This window comes from Phyllostomus hastatus, unplaced genomic scaffold (genome assembly GCF_019186645.2).
Source record: "Phyllostomus hastatus isolate PE091 unplaced genomic scaffold, TTU_PhHast_1.1 phas_scaffold_182, whole genome shotgun sequence".
Lineage (NCBI taxonomy): Eukaryota > Metazoa > Chordata > Mammalia > Chiroptera > Phyllostomidae > Phyllostomus > Phyllostomus hastatus.
In genome coordinates this window covers 17,977,352-17,996,781 of record NW_025334013.1, presented here as the reverse complement: position 1 = coordinate 17,996,781, position 19,430 = coordinate 17,977,352, and the positions used below count along the sequence as shown (strand labels likewise).

The window sequence follows — 19,430 nt, the reverse complement described above, 5'->3', positions numbered from 1 at the left end:
GTACTGTTTGCTAGCCCCTGTGTTGCACTCTGCTTACTGTTTTTAAAATATGGAAAATGTAAAAATATTCTTAATTTAGAATATAAGCTTCACGGGACAGGGATCTTTGTACATTTGTTTCTAATCAAATCCCCACAATGTTTCGGATATACACTGAAAGAAGCATTTGCTGAATTTCTGTCAGAAACAGCAGTCCCTTACCCATCTAGCCACTCTAGTGGGGCAGTGATTTCCAAATCTTTTCCTTAGAATCTATCTGTGTATTTCTAAATAACATACTTTCACTTATAGTTTCAGATATTTTAAGCAACTATCCTTCCTACATACATACTTCTCCATCTTCTGATAATTTTTTTGTTAAAGCAGTATTGAACATTTACATTATTACTTTGTCAATATTACTTACAGCCGAGCCACATGGGGTACTATGACTACAATTGTTTTGGGGTAACCAATCCAAACTGAAGGAGGAAGGGGCAAGATAAAATTGAGAGTGCTGGGTATGACTAAAAAAACTAAACACTTGAAAGACAAGGCAATTCATTATTAACTCCAGGAAATAAAAACATGTATAATCGTCATAACAGCCAAGACTCACAGAGCACACACTGTGTGGCCTGACACTGTTCCAATGTAAGGCACGACACACAGCTTTCTACCTCTTACAAGCATTACAAGGCCAAGTGATCGAGTGCCAGGCTCGGGTGCAGGCTGATTTAGATTCCAGTCTAGCCTGTGTACTCACCTGACTCCAGGCAAGTCACTTGAACTCTCAGGGACTGTTTCCTGAGGGACAGCAATTACTACTTTGAAGGGCTGATGTGAGGATTAAATAAAATATTATTGCCTATAAAGGGCTCAGCACAATGCCTGGTTCATTCTAAGTCCCAATTCACAAGAGCTATCACTAAGAATGGTACTTTCAACCTGCTGTATTGTCAAAAGGAAAAAAAAATCCTGTAACTCTAACCCAATTGGAGTTTGGCAAGGGGTGGAGGGAGTAGCAAACACACAGGTGCTTCTTTACAAAGAAAATATAATAAAAAATATGATTTTTTTCCTAAGAAGTCAATTTCTAATCAGTATAGCACCTGCATCAAAACCACAAGTTCAAATGGGGTAAAAATCACAGAATACATTTTAAGTTATTTTACATCATATTCATTTTTCCAAGAGTCACTTACATCCAAGAATCTTTCTGGCACTGATAAAACTTTCCAGTTATACACATACAGACCTCCTATATCAACACTGTCCGTTGTAACTTTCTGCAATTATAGAAATGTTCTATATATTTCTACATTTATATAGCCCAATGCCATCACACTAGCCACATGTAATTATTGAGGACTCAAAATGTAGCCAGTGCAACAGAATTTAAAATTTTTACAAATTTTAATTGATTTAAATGAAAATGGCCACTTAAAGCTAGTGACCACCATACTGGACAGATCAGCTGTATGTTTTGTTTGTTCCACTGCCTGTGAAAACCTACGTTAATGTACTTAGGCTGCCTTAAGAGTTACCGTGTAATCAATCATGTTTGATCAGTTACATCCGCTGTTGAAAATGATACAACAGCAGGCTCAGTTTAAGTATTTCTAGAGATGTACTGTTCTGGTTTGGGACTAAGACGCTGAAGAACCATTCCATGTCTCATATTATGCAGCATAATCTTTTTTAAAAATACAATGATTCCTGGAACATAAATACCTAAACAAAAATCAATTTTCTTTTGATTTGTATGGAACAGTCCACATCAATAGCTGACAGGCACGTATCAGGACATCTTGACATCGCCTTAAGTACTAGTCTTGGCCAAGTTCACAGATGTGGGTCTATCCTGCCCTTCCCAGCACAGCAGATGCTCCCTTAAAAAAGCAGGGAGTGTGTAGAAAACAAGTGGCCTGTTTTATAAAACTCTAAATTTATTCAAAATGTTAAAAGATTTCACTCTCCCTTCTAAAATACTTTACATTAAAAAAAATTAAACTGCTTGCTATTTTTTCAGACACTGTACAAGCTGCTGCTTCGCTTTCTGGGGACCAGCCTCTGCCCATCCAAACCTCTTCCCTGCCCTCCCTTCATTCTTGATATTGCTATGTTTGTTTCGAAAACCCTCCTTTCCCTCTCCGCCCATGTCCTGCTCTGCAGGCGTAGCTTCCTTTCCAGATTTCGGGCCCTCGGCTGCAGGTGAGGCAGGCTGGGTCGGCAGTGCAGGGCAGAATGCTTTGTGCTTCTGGGAGAAAGGCTAATTGGCTTTTTTAATCAAGCGGAGGATCGTCTTTTTGTCTGACCCACGAACACCTGTTCAGAGCCAAATATTTGGCTTGGGCTTGCCCATGGCTGGTAGCCCTGCCCCTTCTCTAGTTTCCCCCAGGCGCGGGTCCATGACAGCTGGGTCTAACAACTGTACCGTTTGTCTGCATGTGGATCATCAAGGGCAGGCAGAGTGGCACATGACTAGAGTAGGGCTTGATGGGGCCCGACTTCTCAGGGTGTGAGAACCAAGTCCCCCGAGAGGAAGTTTTGGTTTTTGGTAGACAAAACCAGGGTCCGCTAGGACCATGGGAGGTAGGGAGGAGGGGGAACGGTCTAATCACATAGTTCTGGGGTGAGCAACATTCCCACAAAACCCGCTCCCCTCCCTTCATCCTGTAGGTTACAGGACAATTCCAGGAAGGAGGAAGAAAAAGATGGTTCTGTTCTGTGGATGGAGAAAAGGCAGGAGATGACAAAGTACTTGGGGCTAGGGGAAGCCTGCTGGAGCCCACAGTCATCACGGCTTCCGTGTTCCGGGAGGGAGGGTGCAGGGGCTGGGAGCCAGGCCCTCCGAGGCTTCATCAGCTCTGTTCCTTGTTCTTCACCAGTAAGACTGTGTGCTGGCCCCCGCTGGACACAGATAAAACCATTCGGTTCTCCAGCTGTTTGCCTGTCATCTCCACGGGGCTCCAGGAGTCCTCCTCTTGCCCTGTGCCCAGCTGGTAGTTTGTGCCCATACCCCAGGCAAAAACACGACCTGTGAGAGAGAGAGAAACAGGGGCAGTCGTCTTCAGGACCCAGAGCCTCGTCTCTCTGTAGTGAGAGAAGCGTGGGACATAAGGGTGAGTTTTATTCAGCCTTGGCCTACTGGAATGTCCCAGCCTCTGGGAGTTCAGGGAAACTGGGAAATGTCAAGGAGATGATGGATAAAAGCTTTGTCATCCCGGTACCACAGTCCTTACACATTGCCAAAGATCCCCCTGCTCCTAAGCATGACGTTCAAGGCCACTCCCCAGACCTCTACACCACCCTGCGCTCCCAGGACCGGCCACCTGAGATGGCTCTCTATGTCCCTGCGCCCAGGATGCCCTCCTTTGCTTATCATAAACCTTCAAGGTGCAGGACAAGCCCCAGTCTGTCAGGAACGCTGCTCCAGGTAATCCCAGATGAGGCAGCTGCACCAGGCTGACCTCTCATGGTTTCCACGGCTGTGACACTCACCCGCTCAGGCTTCGGTGGCCGCCTGCTCACACCCTTCTCTGCTGTGCTTGTCAGAACCCCGACTATGACGCCTTCTTCTCCTAATATAATTCTAACTGTAACTCCCTGGGAAGTTGGCATGTACTAGGTTGTAAATAAAAGGGTCACCATGGAGGAAAATGTAAAGAAAAGCCTGAATTGGGAGTCTGAAGATCTGGGTTCAAGTCCTGTTGCCTGGCTAGGTTTTGGTTATATTTCTCTTTTGCTGTTTTTCTCCTCTACAGAACAAAATCACCTTTATGAAAATTCATTTATTCACGTTAAGTTCATCAAAGCCAGAGCTTTTGACAAGCAGGAGGAAAATGATGTTATCATAAACACTGCCCTCTGCATCTCAGCTGCACCTGCCGGCGGCCACCAGGGCCTCCCAGCCAGCTTGGCAAGAATCACACACAACTCCCAGGCCCAGGCCCCAGCCAGACCAACCGCGGGCAGCCCCACTCACCATCCTTGGTCACAGCATAGCCCACAGAGGCCCCACAAGCCACCGAGGAGACGGCAGGCAGCCTGGAGATGAGGGTGGGTACACTCTTCTCCTCGGCACCCTCCCCGAGGCCCAGCCGCCCGTACTCAGCCCGGCCCAGGCTGTATGCTTTTCCTGTGGGAGGAAGGGGAGAGATGAGGGGTCACAGAGGGTGCGTCCCAGGTCGGCCAGGGCAGTTCCCCTATCTATGGGAGCTGCTCCCCATTCCCAGGGTGATGAGGAGGGGGTTTGCAATGTCTTTTCCAATTTGGGGGAGTCCTGGGAGAACCTCCCCCACTGAACTCATACTTGGAAGAGCACCAGGACTCCGGGGGCAAGTGAGACCCTCATGGGCCCACACCTGGCCCAATCCATGGAGCAAGCCCAGGTTCCAAGGGCTGTGGTCTCAGGGGTCAGGCCAGGCCCGTGCAGAGGAGACACGGCACTCCTGATCCAACAAAGGGCCCACCTTCCGAATCCATGCAGACTGTATGGTGCTGGCCACCAGAGAAGCCCACCCAGGACTTGGTAGAGTTCTTGAAGGAGGTCAGGTTCTGGGGTACAAAGCAGGATTCTGTGCCTGGGGTTCCTGGGAAACAAGGCCAGGATAGAGTTGTCAGGCGTGAAGGTGTCCAAGGAGCTGTCCTTCATCCCCTCCCACACAGACCACCCAAACCCCACCAGCGTGTGGACATTCTCATTTCACAGACGACAGAACGGTGGCTCTGAGGGGGACCCCACCGAGGGTACAGATAAATGAGTAGTGGACCAGGACTGGAGCCCAGGTCACTCTGGGGACTCACCGAGCTGATGGTAGTTTGAAAGGCCAAAGCCATACACATGGCCCTCGAGGGAGATGGCAAAAGTGAAGTAGGCGCCACAGAAGGCATCCTGGAATCTCACGTGGCCCCGGCTTCCCCTGCATTTCAACATCACACACTTGGGGACCAGGAGTCGTTCTGCAGGCAGAGAAAAAGCCAGGGTCAGTGGCGGGCACACACAGCCTCTCCTCTCTGCCCTGTGTCGGTTTCTCCACATCACTAAACCCTCATGGGGAGGCTGAGCAGCAACTTCTCTCCTTATGCAGAGATGAGGTAACCGAGGCCAAGAGAGTGCCTTACTCAGACTCCCGAGGCCCCAAGAGGTGATGTGGACACGGAACTTACCAGGTGCCAGCCATTCTGCTATGTTAGCTCAGTTAACCTCATAGCACCCCAGTGAGGTAGGTAGGTTTAGCGACGAGGAAACTATGTCCAGGGTCCCACAGTAGGTGGAAGAACCACGATTCAAACCCAGGGTAGCCTGGCTCTACAGTCCCGGGTGTTAACTACCTCTGCAAGTCTACCTGATGTAAGCCTAAACACACACAGGGAATCCCTCCTGCCTATGGCCTTCATCAGCGACTGGACTGCCAGATTGCCCTGCCAGAGGGACCCAAGCCACCTACCAAGGCCCTGCCGGCCACCACGATTGGCAAATAATTCAGGCACACGGCCCAGCTGGCCCTGCTCCCCGCAGCCCAAAGTGTAGAGGTCACCATCAGCTGTGAGCATCACCAAGTGGTCGTTTCCTGAGGATGAGAGGAAGGCAGGATGCAGGGCTTGTCTGTGAAGCCCAAAGCGGGGCCAGCACCAGAACAAGGTTCTCCAAGTCCTGCCCGGAGCAAGGAACCCGACTCACCCGAGGCCACCTTCACCACGGGCACACTCAGCTGCACTTGCACGGGAACCATGCTCTTCTTCATGGGCTCCAAGAGCCCGATCACACCATTATTGTCCTGGAAGGAAGGGGCAGAGCACTTATCAGAAGCCCTGCATGCCCCATACCAGACAGGCGCAGGCTTGCAGGCAGCCACAGAGCTGTCTGGTAAGGGGGATTGGTGCCAGACAGCGATGGAGAGGTGCGCAGGAGCCAGGCCACGTAGTGAAATACGTATGAATGAAATCACGCACGGTCTGGGAGTTGCACTAAAATAACAAAGGAGTTGGGGAGTGCATGGGAGCAGAAAGGAAACAAGTTTGCCCAAAAGTTGATAATTGTTAAGGTGAGTAGATGAACATTCAATATTATTACTCTGATTACTTTTATGTGTTTGAAATGCTCTGTAAAATTGAAAAATAGCCCTGGCTGGTGTGGCTCAGTGGATTGAGTACAGGCCTGCGAATCAAAGGGTCTCTGGTTCAATTCCCAGTCAGGGCACATGCCTGGGCTGTGGGCCAGGTCCTCAGTAGGGGGCGTGTGAGACACAACCACACACTGATATCTCTCTCCCTCTGTTCCCCTAAAATAAATAAATAAAATCTTTAAAAATTTTTTTTAAATAGCATTGATGAGGAAACACCTCATCAGATTTTTTGACATTTTAAAGTAAATTAAATACCAAAGTACCAAAATAATTTTAATGATGAATTTGCTTTTTAAACTTCACTCCTGTGCCTTGAAAACTCTGATACGTGACGATTTCCCCCCAGACCTCCTGGGAAGTGTGGGAGAAGGCTGGGAGGGGAGAGGGGAGGTTGAAGGCGGGGAGATGGGTGAGGGTAACAGGCTTCCTGCAACAGCCTCAGCTCAAAGACATCCTGGACTCACCCCTTCCCAAGACACACACTTCACGACACCGGATTCAAGAAAACAGCCAGTGGTGTGGACAGTCCCGAATGAAGAAGCCACAGACCTGGGTCGAGGCCCAGGCTCCAACTCTGGGACTTGATTCCCTCACCAGTCAGCACAACAGGGGTGCAGAGATGAGTCCTCCATGGGGCCCCACCAGTTAACCTGCCTGTCAGCCCCCGGGCAGGCTTCCAGACCATCTTACCCGGAAGGAGCCCCAGAGGAAGACACGGCCATCCTCGGTGAGGGCTGCTGTGTGACTGTCTCCTGCTGACACTTGTACCACCTTCTCTTGCAGTTCCACTTTCCCGGGAACCATCTCTGAGCCTTCCACTGACGTGTCCCTTCCCAGGGCACCCTCGTCGTTGCAGCCAAAGGAGTAGACCTGTGTGCGGGGTGCCCCATTAGTGCAAGGTCTGGCCTTTCAGTCCACTCTTGTTCCGACCACCCCCTGCTCAGCTAGCCAGCTCCATTTCCATAGAGAAGTGGTGTGCTGGCTCGAAGCTCCTTCTCCAAACCCCAGACCCTGTCCAATCCCGTGCCGCCCCCACCTACCTGGCCACTTTTGCTTAGACACACGGTGTGCATGCCCCCAGCCTCAGCCTGTACGATGTCTTCTGGAATGGGAACGAGGGCTGGCTTCTTCCTCTCCATCACATTCTCGCCCAGCCCCAGCTGGCCCACGTCTCCCTGGCCCAGTGTCAGCACCAGACCCGGTTCTGTGCGGTGGGACCTATGAGAGACTGAGGGGTGAAGAAGACAGCCCCTGAGTGAGTAGGATGACTAGAGAGAGGAGGTTACTGCATGGGCTCCGGGATCACACAGACCTGGGTTCAAGCCCCTGCTCTGCCACAGACCATTAGTATGACCTCTCTGAGCTATCCCCATTTGTAAAATGGGGATAGCATTGGTACCTATCTCATAGGGTTCATAAAACTGAGTACATTATTGTGACAGGAAGGAAATGGAAACAAGGAGCCACTCCATATTATGAAATGAATCTTCACGGGGAGAACAGTGAGTACACAAGACAGTTTTCCTGATTAGTTTTAAGTTCTTAACCAGGTGCCATGGTGCCGACAGTGAGGGCTCATTGAGGTAATAAGGTCTATCCCTTACTGACTGCTTACTACTACTGTTAGATTGCTTTGTAGTCCCCCACCTGCTACAGATCTCCCATATTTAAGATCCCATATTACAGGAAAGGGGACAGAGTCTCAGAGAGGATAACAGCTAATTAAGTAGCAGCGTTTGCACTGAAACTAAGGGAGCCACCATGGGTCTGAGCACAGTCCCCAGCCTCCATCCGGGTGTGCCCTAACTCCTGAACAAATTCACACTGACACCCTGCGTTCACATTGGTCCTCCAGGCAGCAGAGGCAGAGCAGCTGGAGAGGGAGGGAAACAGTAAGAGCTGACACAGGTATTTACTGGAGGTAAGCACCAACCAGTAGGCGACCCAGGGCCATCTTCTGGCCAATGATAATTGCCTGTGGCCCCAGACAGCCAATGGTGCCCAGCCCCTCCCCTGGAGGTGTAGCCACAACTGCCAGGGCCTCAGAGGGTGTGCAGGGCTGGGAGCCACCTGGTTGGGTTTCCTGGTCAGGAGTGCTTGGCCTGCAGGCACCTCGGAAGTAGCGGGTGCCTGGAGTGCGGTGGGATGCAACGAGGGAACTCACTGCCTGGTTGCGAGGGTCTGCAAAACATAGACAGACACTTGTCTGAGTGTGAGTTCACACTCCTCCTTCCCAGGTTGGGGGCGGAGCTCTCCTACCTGCCTCCCTCTAGGAAAGAGACCACAGCCACCTCCCTCAAATGGTACCAGGACATTATCTAATTTTCCTTACAACAGCCTAGTAAGGTTCCTACTGTTCTCGCCCTTTATTTTGTGATGGGGTAATCCAAGCTCAGTGAGATTAAGATACTTGCCCAAAGCCACAGACCTAGGGAGTGGCAGAGCCAGGCCTTGAACCCACACCTGGAAGTCAGTGGTCTAAACCATAACCCATCACTGCCTGGGGCAAAGCCTTAGGATCATTTTTTTTGGTAGTTCTACCTGAGTGCTTTTAGACAAGTCTCTGTACCTTTTTGATTCCCAGAGGATGGGATTCAATGACCTACAGGAGACTTTCCACCTGGGTAGAGTTCCTGGACTTCTGGGCCCTTCAGCTTTATATGTCAGGGGGAAGGAGCCCAGTCCCAGATTTGGGGGGCTTCGAGAGGCCACCCAACAACGAGATAGTGGCCAGCTTACTCTTTGCCTTCTTGCTTTTGAGGAGGGCATCTTCTGGGGGCGACGTTCTCTTAGCTATACGCTTGGGTGGCATCCTTCTGTCCTGAAAAACCCGAATAAATACTCCATGTCAGAAATGGTAATTATTTTCCTCCTTTAATCAGGCAACATTAAGAAAAAGAAAACCTTGAAAAAAGGCGAGAGGAACTGCTCAGCAATTCCACTTCTCAGAATCTGTCTGAGAAGAACAAGAACGGAATACACCCCAAGATTAAGTTCCACAAATATTCTCTATTGTATTCTTCAAAACATTTTTAAAAAACACAGCAACCTATGTGCTCAATAGTAGGGGAACTGCTGGATAATATATGGTGTATTCATGATGAAACAGTATGAAGCCACTGAAAGTGATGCTTTCAGAGATTTATTTATTGACTAGGAAGATGTTTACTGTTGCCAAATAATATAAGCAGATTTTAAAAAGTCCATCCCATTTTTGAAATATAAAGGCAGATACATTGCGCTGGCTTGTGAACTGAAAGGCTGCTGGTTCAGTTCCCTGTCAGGGCAAATCCCTGGGTTGTGGGTTTGATCCCCAGTTGGGGCATGTATGGGAAGCAACCAACTGACACTTCTCTCTCACATCAATGTTTGTCTCTTTCTCTCTCTCTCTGTAAAATCAATAAATAAACATCCTTGGGTGAGGATGAGAGAGAGAGAGAGAGAGAGAGAGAGAGAGAGAGAGAGAGACAGGCTCTAGAGCCCGAATCTGGGCCTAACTACTTTCCAGCTGTTTGACCTGGAGTCAAGTTATTTAATCTCTTCTTGATTGAGTTTCCTCTTCAGTAAAGTGGGAATAATAGTATCGACACCTCTGTGATGCACAGGATTAAATGAGCTAAGACTGTACAAGTAATTACATAATAAGTGCTCAGTAAATCCATACTGGTGTTGTCACCATGCCTAGAGCCTGCCCCAGGCAATGCTCAGGCGGAGCTCTGAACTGACCTAACCCCCCTCCCCCACTTCACAGATGAGGGGCAGAGTCTCTACCCAAGAGTCTTCTGAGGCTCAGTGTGGGTCTACCCAGCAGCCAACGCCCTCTGGCCCCTCTCCCTTCCTTCCTGCCAGTGGGTCCTAGAGCCTCAGCCTCTTTAGCTCTCACTCCACAGTGTATGAACATAGTAGACGGCCTCTAAGTTTTGGGGCACATTCTGCTGACTGCACTGAGGGAGGAGAACAGAGTACTGGAGATAGGGAAGTGGCCGTGCAGGTTGAGCTTCTACAGGTTGTGACCGGCCCGGTTCTGACTCTGATGAGGTGGCAGTTCTGAGCTTCACCCAAGTTTTATTCTCCCAGGATGGGAATCTTCCCTCCAACCCGCCTCTTTGGGACCCCTCTTCCCTCACTAAAAATGCACGTTCTTTGGGATCAGAGAGAACTGGCTTCATCAGCCAGAGCTGCGGCTGGTTCACCCAGCCTTTGCGATGCCGTGACTACTTCTCAGGGCTGCTGTCAAGACTGAACAAATGTACCACTGCACATCTATCAGAACGGCCAAAATCCGGAACACTGACAGTGCCAAATGCTGGTGAGGATGTGGAACAACAGGCGCTCTCTCTTTCTCTCTGTCTTTAAGACTTTATTTATTTATTTTGAGAGAGAAGGGAAGGGAGGAAGAAAGACGGGGGGGAAACATCCATGTGAGAGAAACATCGGTCGGTTGCCTCTTGTACACACCCCATCCCACCCAGGGACAGGCATGTGCCCTGACCGGGAATCAGAACAGAGACCTTTTGCTTTGCAGGACGACAACGCCCAACCAACTGAGCCACACTGGTCAGGGCCGGGCACTTTCATTCACTGCTGGTGGGAATGCAAAGTGGTACAGCCACTTTGGAAGACTGTTTGGCAGTTTCTTACAAACCTAAATACAGTTAAAAAGATAAAAAAAGAACAAAGAAAAAAAAGATCAACAAGTAAAATTTCAAAAAAGAAAAGAAAAACTAAATGCAGTTGACCCTAAACAACACAGGTTTGAAATGCCCAGGTCCACTTCCATGTGGGTTTTTTCATAAATATGTGCAGTACTGTAAATGAATTTCCTATTCCTTATGATTGTCTTAATAATACTTTCTTTTCTCTGGCTTACTTTTTTAGGTAGGAATATACAATGTAATACATAAAACATACAAAATGAAAGACTAAATGAAATGTTTGTAAAGAACTTTGAAGTGCCACCTTGGCCAGGCAGCTCAGTCAGAGTCGTTGTCTCCGATACACCAAGGTTGCAGGTTCAATCCCCAGTCACGGCACATACAAGAAGCAACCAATGAATGCAGAAATAAGCAGAACAACAAACTGATGTTTCTCTCTCTTTCTCAAATCAACTTTTACAAATTAAAAAAAAATAGACTTTGAAGTGCCAAGCACACAATAACTACATTAACTCCACATTTAACATCGTCCATAGGTCCTGTGACTTTAAGTGAACTGACTACAGTGTCTCATCAGCATTATAATGAAACAATGTTGAATGAAACACCATTATTCCATGACCTGCTGTATTCGATACATGGAAGCATTCATTCATTCCAAAATATTAAGTGTCTATTACCACTGATTGGCTTTGGGCTAGGGGTAACAAGAAAGAAGAATGCTAACCCTCTCCCTGTTCTCACGGAGCTTACGTTCTAGTGGGGAAGAAAAAATTCACTACAGACGGTGCTGTGTGAAGGACAGACAAGGTGCTACATGAGAGAGTAACTTGGGAATCACGCAACAATGTACATGTACTTGATGCTATACATCTACACAAACTGCACACTTATAAATGGCTAAAATGATAAATTTTATGTTATGTATACTTTGCCATAATGAAAAAAGAGAGAGAATAACTGGAAAAAGGAAGGAGAGTGATCAGGGAGCTGACATGTAAGCTAAGACCTGAAACAGAAGAGAAAGTCAGACCGGGACAACAGCGCCCAGCACAGTGTGCTGGGTCTAGGGGCCTGGGAGCGCCAGAGAGGCTGCAGCTGGAGAAAGTAGTCAGAAGGCACAAGGGAACCAAGGGCTGGATTGAGGGAAACAGGAAGGTTTTAAGAAGAATGCCTTCAGGTTTGCATTTTTAAACACTTTAAGTTCCTCTGGTAAATCACCTCGGATTCCTCTCCCAATCCTAAGGTAATCATTCTCTCCCAGAGAAATCAGGACAAATTTTGGGACCATAATGACTTTATTTACATGTCTATCCACCATACAAATCTACTCCTTAAAATATAAGCCTGTCTGGGCACTGGCCACTCCTGTCTTCTACACGCAAACAACATTTTACTTCTCGCAACAAGCTGAAGAAGGCACTCTCACTCCCACTTCACAGTTGAGAGAACTGAGGCTCAGAAAGTAAATTCGCCAGCCAAAGTTCACACAGCCAGTAAAGGAGCGCCAGGAATAGAACCCAGACATACCTGATGAATTGAAAAATAAGTAAGACAAAACAACAGGCTGGCTAAAGGTAGGCTGTGATCTGGGCAGGGGTGGAGGCAGCCTGGGCAGGCCTCCCCAGGGTTCCCTCCTGAGCTTGGCCAAACACCAGGAGCAGAGGGCAGAAGGCAGCTGAGAAGCAGAGGACAGCAAGAGCGGAGACACTGGGACAGCTGGGCCTAAGGGGGAGGGTGGGACGAGTGAAGAATCCGAAGGGCCCTGGCTGGCGTAGCTCAGTGGATTGAGGGCAGGCTGCAAACCAAAGCATCGCAGGTTCGATTCCCAGTCATGGCACATGCCTGGTTGCAGGCCACGGCCCCCAGTAACCGCACATTGATGTTTCTCTCTCTCTCTTTCTCCCTCCCTTCCCTCTCTAAAAATAGATAGAATCTTAAAAAAAATTCTTAAAAAAAAAAAAAAAAGAATCTGAAGGGTGTGGGGAAGGACAATGGGTGTAACTGCCTGCTGCGGTGGGGTTGAGCACTGGCTGTCGAGTCCAACAGACCTGACTTCTCCAAGCCTGAGAATCCTCATCTCTCAGATGCAGGTCTCTGGGCACTGCAGTGCCGCTGTGAGCAACCCTAGGGGCAGGGCAGGGGACGAGAGGGCACCTCCTCAAAGGTGGAGCCATACACCCATTCCCCACCTGCGTCCTCTGGTGCACAAATAGTCCTTCGTGCACACTCCCTCTCTAACTGCTCTGGGTGTGTTTTCTGAGTCAGACAGTGAGCGTCTGGTCTGGGAATAAGTACAGTCTTTTGTCTCCCACCATCACTGCCCGACAGACAAACGCAGCTTCCATCTTCAAGGAGCTCACAGTCTGGGAGAACAGTGAGACACAGTCCCAAATAATTAAAAGTCACACACAGAGTCAACTCTCCTAGAATGCTCACACCTGCCTTCTGAGATGTGATCACCCTGGCTTCACAGATAAGAAAGCTGAGGTTCAGGGTGAGGCACCCCAGGCCACACAGGGGTAGGATGAAATGGTAATCTCCTGCCCACTCCCCACCAGGGCCAGAGCTCCCCTTCCCACTCCTCTGTGAGCCTCCGTTTCTTCATGTGATGAATGCAGGCACACCAGACTAGACAGTCTACCAGGGGCCTGGCATTTCTGCTGTGCCCCCTCCAGACCCCGTGACTTCACCAGTTTCATTTCTGTAAAGGAAGACAAAAGTCCTGTCTGACCACAGCAGCTGTCCCTACCACCACTTCCTGATCCCCAGTGTCAGCAGGCAGACACCTGCCTGCCCCAACCAGAGTCTGAAAAATCTCTTTGTGAGAAAGATACCCAGGGAAGGGAGGACAGAGGCTCATATGTCAACAAACATTTGCTGCTGGACTCCTGCTGTGTGCCAAGCACAGTGCTGGGGTACGTCACCCCAAGAGTTCTTCATCAGGGGATCCCCCTTGTATACAGAGCTGTGCCTGGGTTTATGTTTATTTTCTGCAGAAGGAAAGGGGCTACATCTTCCATTAGATGTTAGAACCGCTGCTTTGTAAAAATTATAGGATATTAGTAATTCACACCGCATGCCTCTTATCTTCATTTTACACATAAAGAAACTGGTAACTGGGGGATTGGGTGAGTGGCCCATGGGGGTTCAACTAGTAAGTTGCAAAGCTAAACAGGATACCTGCTCTTGAGATGCGTTGGAAACAGGAGCATGAAATCCTTAATTCATTGTTCCAGACTCCATTCCAATGCCCTTCTTGCATGAAACCATCCCTGCCTCTTCCACTCCTACCCAGTGTTCCTTGGTCTTGCACCCGAGACCGTTCAAGACCCACTACCTTGTTATTCCCCTCACAGTACCCTGTGTTCCAGTCAGACTCAAACACCTGTGGGATCCCTGATTGCAACACTCACCTGGGCCTTCATGCTTTTGCATGTGCCGTTCCCTCCACCTGGGTCACCCTAATCCCTCCACCCTCAGTGTGCCTGAATAACTCCACAGGTCCATTAAAAGCCGGTTCAAGCATCACTTCACCTGGAAAGCCATCCCTGACCCTCCTGGGCAGGGTTGGGTGACACCCTCTGAGTTCCTGTGTAACACTCCATACACTCAACTTCTGCTGGGACACCCGAGTCACACTTGGTTGGAGCACCTCATTTACTCTTTGATGAATGAATGACTTGCCAGCAGCAGTGCCCCTGGCTCCGCGGCATACATCGATGATCACACTGGCCCTTATGTAATTGTGGCCCCACATGGGTCTCCCCAAGGAGACCGGGAGCTCCTTAAAGGCCACACAGGGCCTTTGTTCACCAGCCCTGCAAGTGCGGCACGGGGCAGACAGCCAGTAAATAATCTGTTGACAGATGAGTTGATACGGAGTTCAGCGCACACCTCCCCAACTAGCCAACAGTAGTCTTGGTGCCTGCTGATGCTGGGATTTCCTGTCCTGCAGCTGACCCTCACAAGCCTACCATCCAGCTCCTAAAGCAGATCCGTGCCGGTCAGGATTCCTTCCCCAATCTGCAAACTGAATTCTCCAAACGAAGGCTGAACAAAAATCACTTTTCCCGCCTCGGAAATGCACTCCACCCACCCCCCAGCGCAACCAGCTCGACTCAGCAAGGAAAGCAGGTCCACGCGCCCGCACCGAGGTCACCGCGGCCACGCGCACCCCGGCCAGTCGCGCTTGGGCCGTTTGAATCTCCCGCCTGCGCAGGCGAGCGGGCCCGGAATGAGAGGCGCGGCGGCAAAGGGGCCACTTGGCCTTCGCTCAAGCGAGGTGGGGCCCGGCCCGCTCCCGGACGCCCCGGTGGAACCGGGGACACGCGCACCCACACCCTTGCCTTCCTTCCGCCTGGCTTCACGTGGAGTCGTCGCCAAGAGACCCGGCGCCCGCAAACAACGGCCCCAGCCCTCCGGGGAGCCCAGTGCTCCAGCTTTGGTCACTCAGGGACAGCCGTCCTCCAGGACCCTTCTCCTGGGAGGCGCGCGACCTACCTCCGTGCAGGTCAAGCTACAAGGAACTCTTCGGCTCACTGGCTGGGCCGCGAACTGCCCCAGAGCATGCGCTCTGCAGGCCTCTGGCCCTGACCCGGGCCAAAAAGGAAAACAAAGAGCCCAGCGACCCCTGGCGGCTTCCAATGGAAGTGCAAGTGACAGGCTCCCCATAGGGAGCTCTAGTCCAACCTCTCCATGGCACTCCGCTGGTACAGTGGGTCTATATTTTGGAGACCCCCATATCAGGACAAGTGGACTGACAACCAGAAATACCACTTGAAAAGTGTTTTTCTTCTTGGAGGAAAATCTGGTGTGGAAGGGACTGTACAGAGAAAAGAGATACTGATCTTCCCTGACCATTAAGAGAAAGATGAGAAATCAGATTATCTACAAGGAGGAGCTATGACAAGGGTACGCCCAGGGGCATCCGGTTCAGCTGGGACTTAGGAAAGGCTTCCCAAGTTAACTGGAAGAAGCCAGGAAACGGCTAAGGTCTGATTGGAGCAGAGTGCGTGTGGCGATGGGAGAGGCTGGCGCAGGGGAGCAGGGCAGTGGACGCACAGTCGTGTGTGCCTCAAAAGTGCAGCCTCACGCCTGAGGCAACAGGGCACTATAGAAGGGGTTTGACCATGGGAGTGACATGAATAGATTTTTGCTTTAGAACAGAATGGAGAATGGATTTGCGGGAAGGGGAAACCAAGAGGTAGGGGTCGGGGGCGGAGTGAGGGAGGAAGACTAGAAAGAAGAAGAGGGTGTGACTTGGGGGTGGGGGTCTGGAGAAGGAAAATGGGCACCAAGCGGATGACCCTCTCTGGTTAGCACAAGACCCTCTCTTTCTTCAGGATGGACACAAACCGTTTGTGAAGATTTCAGTTGTTCCCTGAGGTGACCTCTGTGGCCATTTGATTGTTTGGGTGGTTTCCCAGGTCAGGGCAGTGACCACTGCAGTCCGTGTTTTCTCCATTTCATGTTGATTCTGACTCTGAAAGTCATTCTATCATACCCAAACAGATGGACACCTTTGATGAATATTTACCAACTGAATTTCTTTTACTCTGTAGAGCCCACCCCAAAATACTCCCCATCTTGAGGATCTCTTACCTCTTCAAGTTTACCTCTGCCTCCATCACGACCTCCTCCTTTGGATGATATAGTACCGTGACATTTCTCCAAGTTTAAGCCCTGGGATTTCTGATCTCACTTTGCTGTCTTCCTCCAAGAGCTTACTCATTCACATGGCTTAATGTAATTATAAAAATGATATTTGTCACCTATTTTGTAAAAACCTTTACTTTAACTACAAAAACATGTCCGCCCACGTTCTTTAGCACATTTGTTCCTTTCAAAAGCCTCTTGACAGTTGAAAAATGAGAAAAATGAGGTTCAGAGAGGTTAAAGATGTTCTCTGGAGCCATCATGTAAGTGGCAGGAGGGGCCAGAGCTCTTGTTCGGAGCTGAGCCGCCACTTTTTACATGAGAGGGCAGCATCCAATCTGGTTCTGAGCTCCATACTAAGTTGCATCCCTACATCCCTACACAGATGACCCAGCACCCATGGATCTAGACCCCCTCCCCAATCATCTTCATCCTTCCAACCAAAGTTAGGGTTCTCTGAGAAGGATAGATCCAAACCTTCTTTTCTGTTTCCTCTCTCCCTTCTCCTTCGTGTTTCTGTCTGCCCTCTGGTTGGAAGCACCACTTTCCTGGCCTCAGCTCCCACCTCTCATTTCTTCCCCTCCATCTCATTTCACCATTATCTCCAAGTTAGTCTCCCTAAGTCATGGCTGTGAGACCTTGCCCCGTTCAGAAATCTCCGAGAGCCTAGAAATTTCTTTGGTACTGTGCTTGCAGTATCAGGTGGCAAAAGGCCCCCTTACCCCCAGCACCGTACTCTGAAGGTACCCATTATCATCCCCACCTTCTCACTTTTACCTGGGCTGTTCTCCTACCAGGTGCCTTTCTTCCTACCTAGCTGAATTCTTGACACATTTTAAAGTTCAATTCAGTTCCCATCTCCATGAAGATTTCCTTGGCCCCACTTAACTTTTCCTTCTTTGAACCCAAAAATCAATTTTTATTTTACACATATATACAACTAATAACAGAGCTTCAAAATACATGAAGCTAAAACTGAGAGAACATCCAGGAGAAATAGACAAATCCACTGCTATAGCTGGAAATGTCAGTACCCCATTCTCAAGAGTTGATAGAAAATGTAGGCAGAAAAACAGCAAGGGTGTAGTAGACTTGAAGCAACCAATTTGAACCTACTGACATTTATAGAACCCTTTACCTTTCTTCATACTCCACCTTGCTTTCTTCAAACAACAATCAATGACATGTGCTTTCCAAGTGCATGGGAAACATTTACCAAGGTAGAGCATATTCTGGGTCATAGAACAAGTCTTGGTAAATTCAAAAGGATTCAAGTAATACAAAACATATTCTTAAGATCACAATGGAATTAAAGGAGAAACCAATCACAGAAAGATCTTTGGAAAACTCCTAAATATTTAAAAACTAACATACTTCTAAGTAAAACAACACAGAAAAACAACAATCGACCAGCGTTTGCGATGTGCACATTATTAAGTACCAAGCTTACATATCTGGTCCTATTCCTTGAGGATGTCCCAGCTATTAGGTTAGATGGACATCAATTGAAAAATAATCACATCAGAATGCTAATGATCAGGATGGAAAGCTGCTCAAGGTGCCAGGTGCTTGTGGAAGGGAAAATGCAGATGGCAGTTGAGAGTTCAGGCTCCAGAGCAGGGGTCCCCAACCTCTGGGCTGTGGACCGGTGCCAGTTTGGGCCCGTTAGGGAACGGGCACACAGCAGTAGGTGGGCTTGAATGTAATGCGCTTGAATCGTCCTTAAACCATCCCCCCACCCCACGTCTGTGGAAAAATTGTCTTCCATGAAACCAGTCCCTGGTGCCCAAAACGTTGGGGACCGCTGCTCTAAAGGCTCTGACCTTGAAGTCCATTCTGTGTGGCCTTTGGCAAATAATCTTTGTCTTCCTTTTCTATAACGCACACTTAATAAAAGCTCCTGTGCCACATAGAGCTGTTATGACTAAAGAATGCCTAGCACATGCAAGTACTCATCAAATGTCAGGTAGTCATGAAGTGGGTTCCATCACAAGAAAAGACACGCACAAAGGCAAAAAGGGGTGAAAGAGGGAGACGTGGTCAGGGTAGGGCTCTCGATGCCCAGGAAACTGTACTCATCTTCTTCAGTTTAGTACTTTCCAGTCAAGTAAATCTGAGCACATCATAGGCTTATAATTCATTAAACTGAGTTTTTATGGTATAGTGGTTACTACATTAGGTTAGGGCAAAAAAGTTCTGTGGTCTAAACTAGATGGGAAGTTTTTAGGTGTGATGTAGGTTAAATACAAGTATTGTAGTCAATTGCCTTATTCATGCTCTGCCACTTGCTGGTTGCATAACCTGGGTAAGTCCCTCAGATCCTCCAACTTCAGTTTCCTCATCTGCAAAACGGGCACAAAAAGCGTACCTGCTTTACAGAGGCTCATGGAGTATTAGATGAAATGCTGTGCATATGATCTTACCACACTGCCTTGACGCTGAATTGTAAGGTTCTGGAGTTTGGTCCAAATCTGGTTTTCCTACTTCCTAGTTAGGTGATCCTGGATGAGTTACTAATTACCATTCTCTTACCTCTCCTGGAAAGGTACGGTGGCTCTGAGTGATACAAGCCTGGCTTAGTAGTAAATGAATGGTGGTCTTCATTCAACAAAATTTTGGATACTGTATCCTTGGTTGTTTGCTCCAGAAGTCAAAGAATGTTATTTGACATTGTACTTACTATGAGACTCTCAGTAAGCTTTTTACAAATATTAACTCATTTCTCATTATAATCCCAGGTAGGTACTTTTAATCATCCCCATTTGATGGGTGAGGGAAAAAGGCAAAGATTAAATAGCTGGCCCAAGGTCACCTGGACAGGTGGTGGCATCGCAATTCAAACCTAGGCAATGACTCCTAGGTCTGGCAACCCTGGCTTGCTGACATACAGGATAAGGCCAGAAAAACCTGTTCAGAAAGTCTAGACAGGTATGTTGCAAGATAAATTTCAGCAGGTAGGGTGGGACCTAGACTACCTGCTGACAGTTTTGCTTCAGCTGTACTTTGG

The 19,430-nt window shown here is 48.7% G+C and overlaps 1 protein-coding gene across 5 annotated transcripts; it reads right to left on the bottom strand.

Moving 5' to 3' along the window:
* Positions 1-2,285: 2,285 nt before the first annotated feature.
* RCC1 (regulator of chromosome condensation 1) lies at positions 2,286-15,360 on the bottom strand. Of its 5 annotated transcripts, none has more exons than XM_045859816.1 (11): positions 15,269-15,360; positions 8,850-8,931; positions 8,181-8,291; positions 7,151-7,338; positions 6,801-6,980; positions 5,666-5,762; positions 5,433-5,555; positions 4,789-4,944; positions 4,455-4,574; positions 3,968-4,120; positions 2,286-3,019 (listed from the first exon to the last, which is right to left on the bottom strand). In XM_045859816.1, the coding sequence occupies exons 2-11, from the start codon at positions 8,920-8,922 to the stop codon at positions 2,844-2,846; spliced, it is 1,377 nt and encodes a 458-aa protein (XP_045715772.1). In that variant the 5' UTR covers positions 8,923-8,931; positions 15,269-15,360; the 3' UTR covers positions 2,286-2,843. The 5 variants fall into 5 exon arrangements, with proteins under 5 accessions (XP_045715772.1, XP_045715773.1, XP_045715774.1 ...); XM_045859817.1 differs by lacking the exon at positions 15,269-15,360 and adding an exon at positions 15,115-15,222; XM_045859818.1 differs by lacking the exon at positions 15,269-15,360 and adding an exon at positions 10,622-10,644.
* Between the last annotated feature and the right edge of the window lie 4,070 nt (positions 15,361-19,430).

What these genes read in the sequence shown, in the direction of transcription:
- RCC1 (XM_045859816.1), bottom strand. Translation starts at nt 8,922, where the DNA reads ATGCCACCCAAGCGTATAGCTAAGAGAACGTCGCCCCCAGAAGATGCC. An exon ending in CAAAAGCAAGAAGGCAAAGA is followed by an intron (nt 8,292 to 8,849) that starts GTAAGCTGGCCA and finishes TATGTTTTGCAG; the next exon opens with ACCCTCGCAACCAGGCAGTG. An exon ending in TGGTGGCCGGCAGGGCCTTG is followed by an intron (nt 4,945 to 5,432) that starts GTAGGTGGCTTG and finishes CTCTGCCTGCAG; the next exon opens with AACGACTCCTGGTCCCCAAG.